The sequence below is a fragment of the Pithys albifrons genome, chromosome 5 (genome assembly GCF_047495875.1).
Source record: "Pithys albifrons albifrons isolate INPA30051 chromosome 5, PitAlb_v1, whole genome shotgun sequence".
In the NCBI taxonomy this organism is placed as follows: Eukaryota; Metazoa; Chordata; class Aves; order Passeriformes; family Thamnophilidae; genus Pithys; species Pithys albifrons.
The window spans coordinates 44,981,408-44,997,974 of record NC_092462.1 but is presented as its reverse complement, the minus strand read 5'-3'; the positions used below and the strand labels follow the sequence as shown (position 1 = coordinate 44,997,974).

At 40.4% G+C, this 16,567-nt stretch overlaps 1 protein-coding gene across 6 annotated transcripts in view; it reads right to left on the bottom strand.

Annotated features, from left to right (window-relative positions):
* MTUS1 (microtubule associated scaffold protein 1) overlaps positions 1-16,567 on the bottom strand; it is a 122,249-nt gene that overhangs the window by 6,246 nt on the left and 99,436 nt on the right. For 5 of the 6 annotated variants that reach the window (XM_071556387.1, XM_071556386.1, XM_071556388.1 and 2 more), the window contains 3 exons: positions 9,419-9,485; positions 875-1,089; positions 251-356 (listed from right to left, as the gene is read on the bottom strand). In XM_071556387.1, coding sequence (XP_071412488.1) covers positions 251-356; positions 875-1,089; positions 9,419-9,485 — 388 coding nt within the window. Of the gene's footprint in view, positions 1-250; positions 357-874; positions 1,090-9,418; positions 9,486-10,240; positions 10,440-16,567 lie in introns of those variants that run through there. The other variant, XM_071556391.1, reaches the window with a different exon arrangement.

Below are 16,567 nucleotides of genomic sequence, written 5' to 3'. Positions count from 1 at the left end.
TTCAGCCATTACTGAAAGAAAAAGTCTCCTCTCAAACTGTTTTAAAAGTTTCATCCAACTACAGTGGGATCATGGCTATTGCTGTATGTAAGATGAGGTTTGTCAGTTCCAAGGGAAATAATTCAGCCCATGTTTTTAAAGATAGCTGGCCACTAAGAACAATGAAGTGGACATATTGATCAAAAAGCCTGAATATTTTGTTTGTGACTAGCAGTTCTATAGCACATGTATTTGAATACACAATACTTGCCTGAAAAAGAGGATTCATACTCCTTTTTCAACTCCTCTACTTTTTCTGAGTGCCTGTTTTCGAGTTCCAGCTTAAAGCTTTCATGTGTGGTATTTAAGTTGTCCACCTGCAATATGACAACATGATTTTTCTCCCCTTACATGTATCAACCCCTGTTAAAGCATTGTTTCAATGGCTTTATGTAGTACATCGAGCACATTTTAAATGGTCTAGTAGGATTTAATAGGAGAAGCTAAGCCATGTACAACACTTAATAAATGAGAGCGATGCCTGAAGTTTACCACTACCAACAGGATGATGTGTTCCTCTGTCACATGCATGGAGTTGTTGCAAAGCAAGGTCAGAGGGCACTGTGTTTCTATTAATCTTAAAGCTCAAGCTGCCTCAAACATCCAGTGGAGTTCTAAAATTTATTGAAGCTGGCAAAACGCAACAAATCTCTGCCACGTTTAAACATAAGCTTAAGATCTGCACAGCTTAGTGTAGTATTTTTATAGCTGCAATAAAATAGAGTGTAAACTTAAATAAAATAACTTTCTTATTAGAAAACCCAGGATTCTCTGAAGGCTCATTTGTAACAGAAAGCAATTGCTAAAGAACTTTTCTACTTTGAATATTACATACCTGCTCCTGGAGTTGTGCTTTGTACTTTTCGGCTTCCTCAATGCAGATACTTTGGAGTTTCTCACATTCTGCAGTGTAAAACTGTTTAAGCCTCTCCTCTAGCTCAGCTAAGTCTTCATGATGCTGCCGGTTTAGCTTCTGCAAAAACCCTTCATAAGCAACTTGCAGTTCATTCCTGTCTCTCTCCAATTTCTCACAAGCTGCAGAAGTGGTTACTGAAGATGTCAAAAGAAAAAAGAGAAAAAAGGTAACTGGATCCAGTTCAATACTAATGTCCCATCTTCATTTACAGGTATTAAAGACAGCAAACACACTGCACAGCAACAAGGTTGTACAAAGACAGATATGATCTATCCATGAAACTCGTGCCACCTCCAAGGACACATAAAAATATCTTTGCAAAAATATTGGATTCGCTATTTCTTATACTGAGAATTAATTGAATCTAGTTAAACCATGAACCCACATAGAAATCACAAGTGTGACAGTTTGTCATGTCTTAGAAAAATGGATGTCTCATGAGAGACACTGAAGTGCTCCAATACAAAAATTAATTGCATTTGCTACTTCACCTAATTTGATTCTATTTCAGTAGCGCATTTATCAGAGTACTTTAGTTTCTGATATAAACCACTTAGCTAAATTTGAAAGGCTTAATATCCAGAAACTAGACATTCATTGTTATTCGTTCTCAGATACACAGCAGAGAAGCAATTCTAGCCTGACATGGACAGCCCAATACAGAACTGCCAGTCTTAAAGGTGCTGTTAATGTCTGCATGTCTGAGATATTTAAATATGCAAGATACAGAATAGTCTTGGGCAAAAAGTGCAAAGTATTAAGGAAAGAGAAATGCTGTATAATTCTCTTTACATTTGTATTAACACAGGTATGCTAAGAAGATTGTCTAGGCTTGTCTCCCCACATTTGTAGCTGTTAAAACGCAAAACATTAGTTAGTGACTTGTGTTTTTGAGTTTGAAATTTAGCATTCCTATCTCCAGCCAGCCAAGCCTGAATAGGAGGAATCACTTTCCTACTATTAATAAGACTGCAGCAAACACCTTAGGCAGTTCCAGCTGCATCCAAAGCCTGGAAGCAAGGTGAAACAGATCCCTAACACAAGTGTGTGGTCACTGACCTTGAGCAAAACTGCTTCTACACAGATTAGTACTATCGTTTGAAATAAATTAGTCAGATGACTGGCTGCTTAAGAGAAAAATGTTAACTTAAATGTTAACTTGATGCCCAAACACAGGAGAAGTCATGCATGCACACACCTCACAGCAGCTTAGCATGCTGCCCAAACAGTGTAAACATAAACTCTGTAAAAGCATAGAAGATTTAAGGATTTTTGTACACACAGTACAGGAAATTTTCATCACAGCTATGTTTGAACCTTAAGAAAAATACATTACAGATCTTCAAGGACTGATTCCCAAAGCAGTAGGGGTTCAGCTCGAGGGAAAGCAGCCTGCCCAAGCAGAGCACCTTAAGTTACACATGCTTGATTCCCTCTTTGCTACAGCTCATTAAAAGCATGTGAGTAACTCAGTGAATGATACTTTCACTGTCTTTTAAGGCAACTGTAAAGAGTCTTGGCCCTGCTACCATCACTTGGAACTTGCAGCTAAACTAGAAAGTGTTAAGAGAGTGAGCTGTACTGCATGGAAATCAAGCTGCACGTGTGTATCTGAATTAGGCTTAACAGCAGTCTCTGCTGTGCTGGGTCTGTGTGAAAGGTTTGCTGATCTGGACAGATTAAACCAAGCTCTCATTATGGCAATGATGCAGCAGAGGCTCAACTGAAACCTACCACAACATTTCCTGCAACCCAAGTGGATTTCAGTTTTCCATACGTTCTATACCACCACCAAGAAAAATTTTTACTTCCCTAGCTTTACTCTTTTCACAAACTTCTCTTACAACTGCTCTCTTCGAGGAAAAAAAGAGAAATAGAAGGAAAAATTAGCATTCACATTTCTATCAAATCACCTTGGCATAAAGGTTTTGAATATATATGTGCTGCATTGTGATGTTTTTGGGGAAGAAGAAACATGATTGTTAGGGGAGATTACTTTATAATGCAAAGAACCAGGCAGCAAGCCAAACCGAGATACTACACAGCCAACCACATGCAGATGGCTCTGACCTTCTGCAGCAAGAGTAAGGGCAGAGCTGAGAGGCAGGCAACTTGTACGCCTCAGTTACAGTAACTGTAGCAAAATGCTTCAAATGATCCACTTCATTTAAAACCAACAGAGGAAGAAGCAAGCATAAAATTATTTGCAAGGGCAGAGCTATTAATTTGCCTCCATTTAGCTAAAAGAATGTGCTGCTTGTCATTGCCTTATCTTTAAATGTCAGCACACAGAGCTTCAGATGATGCAAAGCACTTCAATAAAAAAGCAAATAGCAAGCCACACCTCTGTCAAAGAAAATAGTGCATCAGTTTCCCTTCAGGCAGTTTGTAACTCAGATTTATGAGAAGACTAATGCTACAAAGGCAAACAAAAACTTTTAAAACTTACATGGTAATTAAATATTGTTACCTTGAAGGTCATGTCTGGCCTCCACAAAGCAGAAGGCTGCAACACTTCCTTGTGGATTGCAAGCCTGACATGAATCCCTGCCATCCAAACAAGGAGCAGAACTAGGATGCAACCAATGGGCTACCAGTATCATGGTGGTGCAAGAAACTGAGCATGTGAAGTGTGAAGCTTCAGCAAAAGCACCAACTGAAGAATTATTAATTTGGAATTAGGAGAAGTCCCATAAACCAAACTTGTCTGAAATATCTGCAGCAAATATTTTGCACAGTCCATCTCCGGACTGAATCATGGATTTTATGACTATGTTCCATCTTGTTTTAAGAAAGTTACCTTTTTCATGATTCCTTGGTTCAGCCATTTATTCGCTCCAAGGAGATACTGCAAAACTCCTGACTAACTAAACTTGATGGCTACTCAACTGATAGAAAAACATTTGTAACCAGAACATGTGCTTTTCCAGTAGCACACACACAATCTCTATTTCAACTTCACACTCACTTCAGAGATATCTGAAGAGCATAGTCTGGGTTTTTGTACATTACTACTGTGCTTCCTTCCCCTTCTTAAAGCACTTTTCCCCTCTATTCCACATCTTCATTATTATACACATTAGACCACAAACCTTGAGCAAAAAAAGCCAACAGGAAACAAATGGTCCAACAGCATTTCAGAGAAAAGTCAAACCACAGAGATGAAAAGATTTGTCCATGAAGTTTCTGTCAATCTTACCTGTAACACTAACCAGTTTTAAGATTTAAAGATAGAGCATATAGAATGCTGTATTTGGCAGCTAGAAGCAGTATTTACTTCTTTATTGAAACAGCTGAGCCATTAATAATTCCTCCCCTCAACTGTCCCAGCCTCTCCTCCCAGTCATAGAACAGTCTCTCCCTATATTATTACAACATGGAGCAAGATCAATCTGTTTTTTTAGGCTTCTTAACGCTGTTAGAAATGAAGAGCCTGGTTCTTTTGGGCAGAACCATGACCTTTGTGAATCACAGGAAATTCCTGAGGTTTGGTAACAGTGTATCTTCAGAGCAGAAATGCTGGTTAGACATGTCAAATTACCATTCACCTGTAGTAGTTAACAATGGCCACTTGCACCTTGGGTATTTCATTGTAAAGCTTTTTACGTGCCAAAATCATAAAACAGAGAAGTGTGAAGAAACAGGCACATGGCAACTGCCTACAATAGTGCAAACTGCAGCAGATTCAAACCACATCAACAGCAGCTTCTGCTGAAGGGGAAGAGTACAAAAGTTGCCTTCATCTCCCTAAAAATATCTGTTTTCTATTTTCACTAAAAGTAGCCAAGACTTTACAACTGTGCAGTATCTCATTTCAACTTTTTTTCTTATTCTAATTATAAAACCATTCATCATCCAATTCAGTCCTGATGGCTAAACTGCTTAGATAAAACATTTTTCAACTTATATTCCCATAAATTCACCATAACCATAGCTCTAAGAAGATAAAATATGGATTTTTTTCTTCTGAACCCTGAATTAAATGGTTTGTATCAAACTGTTATCTTCATTAAATTGTCCAAGTCACTTACTGACCTAGTTATGATTTTTGAAAAGGAATTGGACTGAAATTTCAAAATATAGTTCACTAGGACAGTAAGCTGGCAGCATTTTAATAGATGAGGGGAATGTGAAAAGGGATAATTACCATCAAACCCCTCAAGAATTTAGCATGATGTGACATTACACTGCACTAACACTTTATTGCTCAAACGTTGTATTTCAGACTGCAAGATGTATGTTCAGTTGACCATAAGTTTACTGTAGTCACAAAGGCTCATTTCCTTCTCCGTATAATATATATGCTTTCAAATGTATCTAGTAATTAATTTATACTTTTGGTAGATTCTCAATATTGAAAATTCTTCTACCCAAACATGCTTTCAAGTTTATGACCACCTTTCTCTTGGTGTTACTTCTATAATGAGGTTAACAATACAGGATGTTAAGCCGCACTTCATATTTTTGTTCTTGGGCAAGTTGAGATGAGGCAGGCAAACAAAAAAAGGCTGCTTTATGCTACATTCAAATGAGTATGATTGAATAAATACCTAAAGCATTCACTTACCTACCAGGAAGTAAGTTCCCATTCCCAATGCTGCAAACACGACAAGTGACAGCAAGCAAGCAAGTGTATGATATGTAGCAACTTATGCCCTGCCTCAAACAACTGAAAGAATTATTTGTGAAGTATTTTTAAGGATCACCTTAAGCTGCAAAACAAATTACATTCAGTCCACCTATCTGTAAAACACAAGTCTCTTCTGTCTGAACCTCCAAAGCATTTTGAAGATAATTTATCAACAAAAAAGGAGAATGAAGGTATTTTGAAGAAACTAGTTTATCAGTTGCAGTGCAGCAACTGGAGCGGAGAGGGATGGGATCAGCATCTGGCTGGCTGCACAGGGTACAACTCGGGCCTTTCCAAGCCATGGAGAAGGGCTCACGAATGGCAATTTTCAAAGGGCCAAGGCGAGCACAGGCTGAGTCAGCTTTGTACCTGCTGTTTTGTAGCAGGACTGAGCTGGATCACATCCAGCATGGTTTCAAAGAGGCTCTGAAGCAGTTTGGAGTGCAATTAATTTAGAGGAGTAGTTTTGTACCTCTCAAGAAATATGCAGGTCTTGCAATTCCTACTTACGTAATTAAACAAGTAACTAGAAATAATTCACACACAACCTTGCTTCTTCAGGAGGGAAACAGGTGACACAGAACATCCCTACCCAGGCTCCCTGAACTAAGGTGTTTACATTCAAACCTCAAAGTTTAGCCTTTGTAGCTAGAGATTTTAAGGAAATCCAAGTTCAGAACTCTACTGTTAATGAATTTGAATTCCCTTTGGAAAAGCCCATTCCCTAAACACCTATCCTTGCTAATCCTTGCATGCATTTCCAGCTACTGAGAGCAGAAAGCACTGTCTGGTAACTCCCCACCCCATGGTCAGCACAGCCACGTGGTCGCTGCCAAAGGCCTGTTCTGGGACTGTAACGCATATTCAAGTCATTAAACAAAATGGTATTTTGGTAGAAAGGGTCACATGGAATAACCCAGCAAAACGGACTGGCTGACAGCGAGCCAACATGGTTTTGCAAGGTAAATCAAGAAGCGTGGGAGTGTGCACAATTAAACTTCAAAGCAAGAAACTGAGGAATCCAAACTGCAGGATGCAAGCTGCAGATGACTTTATGTTCTCAGCAACAGGCAGGGCACAGACTACACTGAGATGGGCATAACCTGGTTCCTCTTTTGAGACTGCCCATTTCCAAACTTCAACAGGCATTAAAAACATGGCAGCTGGGAGTCCAGGAAACATGTCCACATGGCCAAAACACGATTCACACTGCACTTAAATTTCTGAGCCAGCATATGTCTAGATCATACTGTGAATCAAAATTCACAGTACTTAGGTCAAAATAGCCTATGGAAATCTTAAGTGGAGCTATATCTATTTAACAGTTTCAATAGAAAGCTGATTAGTAGTTGTGTATTTAAGCTGATTATTTTCAGCTAAAGCTACCATTACAAGAATGCCTTTCTCACACCTTGTCAACAAATGATTAATTTAACTTAAACAACCACAAAACCCCCCGCGATTCTTTTTAAAGCTACATAAAATTGGAGACCTGTGTAGTTTTTCATTTCTGTAATTAAATCCACTCCCTTTACATCCTGAGCAGAGCAGTATAGATGGGCTAAACGTGTGATGCGGTTAAGACAAAAGAGCTGCATGAAGATAAATGCTTCACTGAAAGTGTGGTCTGGAAACCTTACAAAGTGAAGTGAGCCCCAGGCTGCCATTCAGATGTTTCTGCAGAACTGACCCAATACGATCAGCTCTGTGAGGGGAAGAGCTGACAATTTCCTCCAGCAGCATGTCAGTCAGCATCCTCACCTGAGAGCTCTGTGCATTCAGGTGTTACACATCCATCAGGCACACTAGCACTTGAAGTTTTTTCTAGTTATCAACCTACTGAATGGCAAATTGTTGCAACAGGAGTTGCATGTATAAGCTCAGCAGGCTGTTAATCAAAGCAGGAAGGTACCCCAAACCTCACCCCAAACCCACAAACATGGTAATGAGTAAAAGTGCTGGCTAGCTTTTGATCTCTCCATCCAAGTCAAATTTTCCCTTTCCAGGTAAGTGATAAACATAGTACCTAGGTTGATAAAGGAAAAATAATATTGAAGATGTAAGCCTATGAAAGAAAAGTGACTTTTTTGTGCTGAGAGCAATCTTTCTGAAGTCATTTTCATGAGGAGGTAAACAAATAGGTTTGCTCAGGAAGTCATGCTAAGTACATTAAAAAAACCCAACTCGTTTATAATGTTTATAACACACCTTTGTAGTGAAGCAAGAAGCCTGTTTCCACACTAAAACTCCAGTTCACCTTAGGGTAGCAGAAGCACTGGCTGCAGCTGATGCAGGACACAACCCTACACCTTGCTGCTCCTTCCCCTTTCTCTGCTTCAGCACCAGTGCTCCTTCAGCCACATGCTGAGCCAGACCAGGTGGCTTTGGCAAAGAGCACTTCAAGCCACTAAATTCAGCTGGCTTAGGTCCCCAGGCAGCTCACTGCATGGCTGGGCACACAGATGCCCAGGCAGGGGGATGCAATGCAAAGGCAGAGGAAGGCCAGGCTCTTTCAAAGCCAGCCCCTACAGAGACCTGCCTGGAACAACTGCAAAACTGTAATTCAGGTGCTTCATATATGTGGGGATGTTAGAAGTTGCAGCTTGACAGATGCCAGACAGCATCAAGCTCTAGAGAAGCCTCAGCTTTTTAGCATTAGTCTTCTGAGAAAAGAAACATTACGTACTCCTGCAGTGTCTTTGGTACTCTCACCTATCTACTTAGGCTAACAAGGCTTTCTCTGCTTGCAATACTGTCCCTGTTCACACACTTGTAATTTTATGCAGCAACAAATAAAGCCCACAGAAAACTGCATTTTAACATAACCCTCTGAACTGGGTAATAAAAACAGCGGCAAGTGGAGAAGCTGTGATCTGTTGCTTCAGCTGGGGGGACAGGGAGATTCCTCCCTCCCCACTACACTTTCCAACTGTGAGCACTTGCCAGGGAATGTCCCCTTTATTAATCAGTGCTAAAAAATTAAATCTGGACATTCAATGCACCACCTGCATCTACCAAGACCTACACTCACACTTCTTTGGCTGAGACAATGCTCAACTTTCAAAGCATGCACAAATAAGTATTTCCAACTTCTCAATCAGTGACGTATCCGAAACTGCTCTACACATACTACTTCTGCTTTCAAGCTTTTATTTTTAAAGGGGCTTTGTGATAACAGAAGTGTGTTTTTACAGAATGCTAGCTTCACGTTCAAGTGCTACCATTTTCAATCCAATTACTTTTGCATTCCACAAGATCATCTGGTTTTGAGTTCAAATGTGTTACATGGAGTTACCATTAAATGTAGTTAAATCAAGCTTCAAAGTTGGCAACACCAGCCCCTGCACATTATAGCTCAGTTTCATATTATAAGCTGTCCACTAGGATGAGTTCAAAGACTTAATCTCATCAGCCTGAGACCATTTCCTTAATTTAACGCTCATCCACCTACAAGTCACTACAGCAAAAATGCAGATTTTGCACAGTATATTTTACAGGTTTATGAATTTTTCGCCAGCAAATCTCTAGAAGAGTACAGATAAGTTAGGGATCAAACATAAATATACATGCTGTCAGCTGTCCTCCCATTTTCAAAAAGTGAGTGCTTTGGTCATCAGATGCATGTTTTGCAAGGAGGCCCCACTAGGCGCAGTCAGATCAGTGCCAAGAATTCGGTGAACTGGGGGTCACGCTGTCAGGGCTCCACAGTGCTTAGAGCATCTGAGCAGAATTCAGTCAGGGAATCAAATGGCTGTCATTAGAATACCAGGGCATCTGTCCTTCCATTTTGCTGCATTTCTGATCTCATGAAGAATGCAAAAATAAATTCTTACCTAGTTCTCCTCGAAGGTTAAGTAGTTCTTGAGATAAGTCTTTGCGCTGCTTCAGTGCTTCCTCCCTCTGCAGAGAAAAAAACAACAAACAAACCCAAACATTTGGTTACTAGTGATCTGAGCAGGGCATCTTCCAATAATTAACTTACATGTGTTCTGTAGGAAAACATGAAGCAGGAGCAAGAAGCCAAGATATGAATCATTTAGGATAACAGTTCGGCTGTTACAATATACAGACATTCTATTGTTGTTAAGGTAGTTATACTTTAAAACAAAGAAAGCTTTTCCAGGATAACACTACAATTAAAATCCTACTTAGCAGCAATTAATTATATATTTTCTGGTGGGCGTAGCAACACAAGCCTCCAGAACAAATCAAGTCATAGCTGTCAAGGGCACAGAAGTATAGTGTATATGTGAAAGAGGCACGCATTAAATATTTATCTTAAGCTTACTCAAACACAAAACCAAAAACTTTGCTAAATGCTCAGTCTTCTATGAAGGAAAGGCACAGCCCTGTTCAAAGTTGAATACAACCCATCCCTTTGCTTCTAGTTCCTAATGTTAAGCTAGACGGTGTTTCTTGCACCAAGAGAATTATAAAGAACCTGTGAACAGACCATAACAAAGCAGAAGCCCGCAGGTCCCTGCTTTGCACAGGAGCTGTGCCTTGGCCAGGGGCAGGCCCCCTGCCCGCATCCCGGGCACAGCCACCTCCCACCCGCGGCCGCGCGTGGAGCTGGCCAGGTCCACGCGTCTGCCTTCACCTTGCTCCCGGCCGGCTCCTGCCGCCGGCAAAGCTGCGAAACAAACACTGATTACCCGTGCTGCGGCACACTGCGAATAGAGGCAGAGCTTGCTGCTAGAGCAGCCCATCTTCCCGCGCCGGCAGCCCCTCGGCGCTCATCGGGCGGCGGCACCGCCGGGCCGGACCCGCCAGGATGGACCTGCCAAGGCTGGACGGACCCGCCAGGCTGGATGGACCTTGCCTCCTGCAGGGTGCGGGGCCGCGGCGCCGGGCGCTCCCGGCAGCGGCAGATACTGCAGCTTCTGCAATTGGCACAAGCAGCCAGCGATTACTTAAAGCCACAGCCCTTCTTTTATGAAAGGCGAGCCCCAGACATTAGACCGATCGATCTCCGCTTGCTCCAGCGGCAGCCGAGATCACAGAGACAACACTGTCCCTCTCTGCAGGTAACGGAGCTTATTTTTAGGCGTTTCGAGCTTGCTGTACGCTGCTTTCACACCTTATTTGTTGATGCACAAATAAGCCACAGGAGGCCTGAGCTTTGCTGCTGTCAGTGCCCAGGCTTATGTTCATGCGCCTGTGCACGCAAAGAGCTTGAAACTCACTTTGCATGCTTTTGCCTTAGGTAGAATACCTTAGGGAAAAGCAAAAAAAAAAATAAAATAAAAGGAAAAAAAAAAAGCACTAGCCCAAAAATCACACATACTTGTCCATAACTGCCCACAGTAGAGGAGTTTGCAGACTGGTAGGGCCACGCCTACACCCAGTTTTCCCCAGGGAAAACCTCACCTTTACAGCAGATTCCCTGTTTGCTATTGGTAACTCTTGCCGCAGCCTGACCACAGGCTACTGTCTTAAGAGCACCTTGTTCTGGAGGCAGCAAATACTCACTGCAGGCCTGCAGAACAAATAAAGCAATAGCATACACCACTCTTAAAAAAAACTAGCAAGAACAAACACCCAGAAACCAGTCATGTATTAAGGTCTGATACAAGACTAATCAAAATGAGTGATTTTTATGCTATACACTCTCATTTGCTGCAAGTTTTAGGAAATTATTCTGCAGCTGTAAAGGCTGGTTAGAAGAAACAGCCCATTACTAGAAATATTTATATTTTTGACCTTGTATGGGAAATAGTCCCTTTTAATCACTCAGTTTAAGCAGTCTTAACAATTATTTGGACACTGACACATTGGTAGGGTTATTAAGCAGCTGTGTTGCAATTTTATATTAAGCACTTAGAGGCTTTTTACAATGTCAGCGGGCTAAGATTGAAAACCACGCCTCACTCTCCATGGTAAATTCTCAGGAGACTAGAGAGCTCTGTTATTAAAAGACTTTGCCCTGCTCTTCCCCACTTCTCTGCTCAGAAAGGAGAGATGAGTCACTCCAGTTCAACACCAGTTTTCCCACTGTGAACACAGCATCTGATGATGAAAATGAATGCTACAGTGAGTTATTTGAGCTGCATCCTTGCATGCTGGGACACGACCACATAGTGGATTTGTAATCAAGTTAACTTACCAAAGCACTTTTATTTTCATGCTGATGAGATTTTCCAAAGCTTTTGCAGTAACCTTTTTTCCAGACCACTCTGTCAGTAAAACATCTTAAATTTTCCCTAGTGGCTAGACCATGCTGTAGACCCTTTGGTAATGCTGACATTTTTGTTTAGTCTTTCCAAAAGGCCTTTCTTCATGGTCCACACATTTTGCATTTTCTTTTGGTTAAAGAAATTTGATTAGAAAAGGGCATGTGAGATAAGAATACACCAAGGACTAACAAAAGGCTGAAACTAAAAATAGAACATAAAATATAAAATACACTAACACTGCCTTAGTAGATTTTATTTTAATGTTTCTTGCTGCTCTTAAGCCCTGTTGCTTTTTACTGGTGCTGTTTAACCTTTTGCTTCAATCTTCAGCTTGCCCATTCATAGTTTCATAAATCCAAGAAATCCAGACAGACTTGTATCATCACTTCCTATTAAAGAATAAATTCAGAAAAAGCTCACCATAGAGACTGCCAGCCTAAAATAAGACTAAGTTGCTTATGGGCTAAGTGGCTCCATGAAATAGTCAGACTGACTAGCAGTTAACTTAGCACACTTTGATCTAAGTTTTGAGAGAACTGAAGCTCCAAGTATGGGGGTTTCCCCAAGAAAACATGAGTTTCCCAAATCTGAAATTGAAATGCAGTAAAATACCAAAAGTACTTGAATAATCTAGTAAACGTCTGTCTTCAAAATTCAATTTAAAGACAGGTGCTTTGAGCTGGAATACCCAGTAATCTTCTAGTTTATGTTTAATGAGATTGTAGCTGAAAAATCAACATTGGAAATTGAAAGGGCAGAACCAAGTGGAAGCATACAGGATCTAACAATTTTGGCCTTATCATCTGGCAGTAGGGATCATCCTTATTTAGTTGTCTGAGCCTCAAGAAGGGTCTTCATACCCATTTAAAATTGTTTCTGGTACAATTTATGAATTTATGCCAAGATCAGGTAGATTATTTGGTACCTATTTTTCTTATTTAAAAAGAAGGTTGAGTTTTACCCATAACATTCCCCCTGCCATACATGTGAAAGCTATAGGAAAGAAGGAGAATAGAGTTTGGGAATAAACCATTTGCCACAGGCAATATTAGGGCAGTGCATCTCTGCTTTTGGATGCTACAAAAGAGCTCTCAACACAAAGAAGGAGACCAGGACATTTCTTGTTATGTGAAAGATTAGACAGTTAAAAACCCTTGGCATATTTAAAAAATTTGACAAGCAAGTTCAGGGAGATGTGTGCCACACAGCAAGGATATTGGGAAGGTGAGGCATGCCCTGCTACAAACTGATTGAAAAATATGAGGTCTAAGGTACGAGGTTCAAGTACATGCCAGTTTCAAGATGACAAAAATTACCAAATCAGGAATGGAAAAAATGATGAAATTTGTCATTTATGTTTGTTTTGTTGGCAGTTATGCAGCCCAATTACAGCACTAAAAGTATTCTTCCTGGCAACCAGTTGTTTTTTGCTACAGCTTGAGATTCAAACAGACCAGCCTAGGGGTCATTTTAGATACAAACAAGGGTGAGGACATATCATTGTCTGAACAGTTTCCATCGCTCTGCTTTAAAAGCAGGAAGCTCTACAAGAGCTCATATTCCAGAATGAACAAAAGAGATATTTGTACCAAGCACACAAGCAACAAATCTTCCTGGCTATCTACCTGTACAAAATCTTCATGTAAGACAGGCACAACGTACCTCCAAGATGCCCGGTTCTGAGCAGTTCTCAAGCTGGAATAGGGGGGTATTCCTCAAGCATCCCACAGCTCCTCTGCAGATCCCAAATCCAAGAGCAAGCGGTTTTACAGCAAACTGGAAACTCTGTATTTCCTTGAGAGTATGTGCAGCTAGCTAGACATTTCAGGTTTCCCTGCACACTCCTGCTGCTGGCCAGGTGGAGTGGCACTGGTGTGGGAGCCTCATGCTTTACCTGCAAATCAACGCTTTGAAAGCCACAGATCGGCTGTGCCTGGCCAAAAAGTTCTAATCAACTTTTGCAAAGTTTCCCTCCATGTTAAAAGCTGCAAATCCTTCAACAGTTACTGGACACAAAAAACAAACCATGGGTTTCAAGTATGCATGTCCCAAGTAAGCTAACACCGCCCATCTGGTAGTAATTACACACACATGATGGTTCACATTTTAAACAAGCAGAGTTCTTTGGGAAATGAAATATGTACTGTTGTTTTGGAGTGGTACTAAAGAAAGAAAATTTCACAAGAACAAATACCGAGAAGTTTGCATTTGTACACCAAAATATAAGGGGTTGTTTTCTTTTCAAGCAGCTATGTCACACGGATACTTATGTGACAAACTACCTGCCACAGTTGCCTAATCCACCCCATTAACGGTTCACAAGAAGCATCCTAGATGGCCGCAACCAAAAACTGCAAAGTACTAGTATGTTGCAAAGGAACGCTTCTAGGCCCTGAAAATATCACAGAGAATCAGGTCATGTTGTGGAACTTTTCCCATGACACAAACATACAGTAAGTATACTGGAATGCTCATCTCTCAGTGCTGGGATGCTACAGGGTCCCTGCCCAGAAAAGGCAGAGAAAGAAAGGCTCTGCCAATGCTGATACCAAGCACTCTGCAGCATGTGGACAGGCAGCCCCAAGCCTCAGGCAAAGGGCAGCAACTGCACCTGTCACTGCACAACTGGCAAGTGGGAACACCTCCGACAGGAAGGGCTGTAGAGCAGCCTTCTAGTTTTAATCAGCAATACATTTCACAAACAAGTAATTTCAAGACTCAAAACTTACAGCAGTGTTATATATAAAAGCATTGGGATTTCTTTTCAAAGGCATTTTATTAGAATAGACTAAATAAAATTTGTTCAGAGTACATAAAACAAATTAATCAGTGCAAAGAATGGAAACACTTAAATGTGTTTTATTATCATATACAGGGCCAAATTAATTTTATTCTGGAAAGCAAAGCCTAGTTTTTGCAAGCCATTTGCTATCACAAGCACTTACTGTTAAAATCAAACTCAGAGAGAAATGCTGAGCATCTTAAAAATATAATAAATTAGTTTTAATGAATTAGTAAATTTGGAAGCACTTCCATAACATGTATGTTTAGACCTTACAGGAGGTGGACTGAGGTTGAAAAAGAGATCATAATTTAAGTATTTTTAATAGTGTTACAGTCTCAGTTGTCAAGAGAATCACAGTCTTTCTCATCCGAGGAGGTACTCCTCTTGGGGACAAAGCATCAGAAATTAGTCTACTTCATCCTCATGCAGCACCAGTCATGAAAAGATGATGACCATCATTGGTTGTAATGTAGAAATTGAGTCACATCTTTGCATGAACTCCAGTCATTCATGTGTCATCAGCTACAGCCTGAAGGTAAATATGAAGGGATAACAAAAGGGCCATTCACATCCGCTTTCCAGTATGACATCTGCCTTGATGAGTTTGGTCCTTACACCACAGTATTTCTACCAGCCCCTGTTCCTTCTTTCCTGGCAAAACCCAATCCTCTAAATACATCTTGTAATTAGACATCAGTAATTTTAGAAATTAATGTCTTTCAAACTCACCTGCTCCCTACCTCAGCTAAATCCCCCTTGAGGTGTCATTTCTTCTGCATCACTCAAGGCAAAAGCAAGCTAAAGAAATGAGCCAAGGAAGTGGCACAATAAACAGGATTTACGCTCTGTTCCATGTGTGTTTTTGAAAGAAGCAGCAGGCTATTACTCTGATAAAATGAAAATGTCATTAACCATCTCCCATCAATAAATATATAGTGAAATGACTACTTCTAATTCACTTTTGGCCTCGTTTGTGTTACACACAGTGCCTTCTTAACAACAACTGAAATAAGCCATCAGTGTTCACCTTAACTTATTACTTCAAAAAGAATTAAGACTCAGAGTACAACACTTACATGATTAGCCAATAGAGACTCACTGTAATTTGTGATATTTTACTTTTTATTTGCTAGGTACATTTATGGAGAATCAGATGGCATTTTTCCCCTGATGTTTGGTGTGTGAAACACTAAAGAAGAGAACCTGCCAAACAGGATTCCTATGAGTCACTATGTATTCAACATGGATTTACTTGCAGGCTCTTTATGCTTTTACAGGCTTTACGTGGCATTCGTAGGCTCATAGGGATCTTTGTTTTCCCACTAAGAGGTGACAAGTCCACCTTCATGGAATAGCCCTGCAAAGTTAGGTCCAGATGTAGAAATACAGGCTATTTAACTTCTCTTTAACTCCCTGTTTTCTACTTTACAAGGTTTCTGAACTCAATATTAGTGCTTGTTTGTCACATAGAAGGACTCCTTCTTTCCCTTAAAACTTCCAATCTCATAAAAATTAAGTTTAATTTATCCAAGCAGCTGCTTATTTCTAAGCATTTTCTAAAGGTTTCTGTCTCAGTCCAACTCATCTGAGTATGACACAGTCTCCACCAGATACCATGCTGCTATGACAAGTTATCCTGTCACAGCATAAGTTCTCACATCTATAAAACTGTAATTACCATTATAAAGTTATTAGAAATGTTATGAGAACCAATACTTGAGCATAACATTACACTTGTTTCTTCACATCACTGCATTTTTAAGGCTGTTTTGAATTTCACTCAAAAAGGTAGTACAGATCAAAAGAGGGAAACAAGATGGAAAGATGTTATTTTCTTTCTTCCACTAACTGCTCCCTTATATTTTGTAATAGTACCTTTAGTTTGCTACTGTCATTAATTCTTCATCTTCTTGGGAAAAAAGATAATTACAAGAAATAACAGGGTAGTCATGAAAACCAGCTGCTTTGTGGAAAGCAACACTGGTGGCCTGAAACACCAAGTTTGTTTCAGTCAAAGGTGT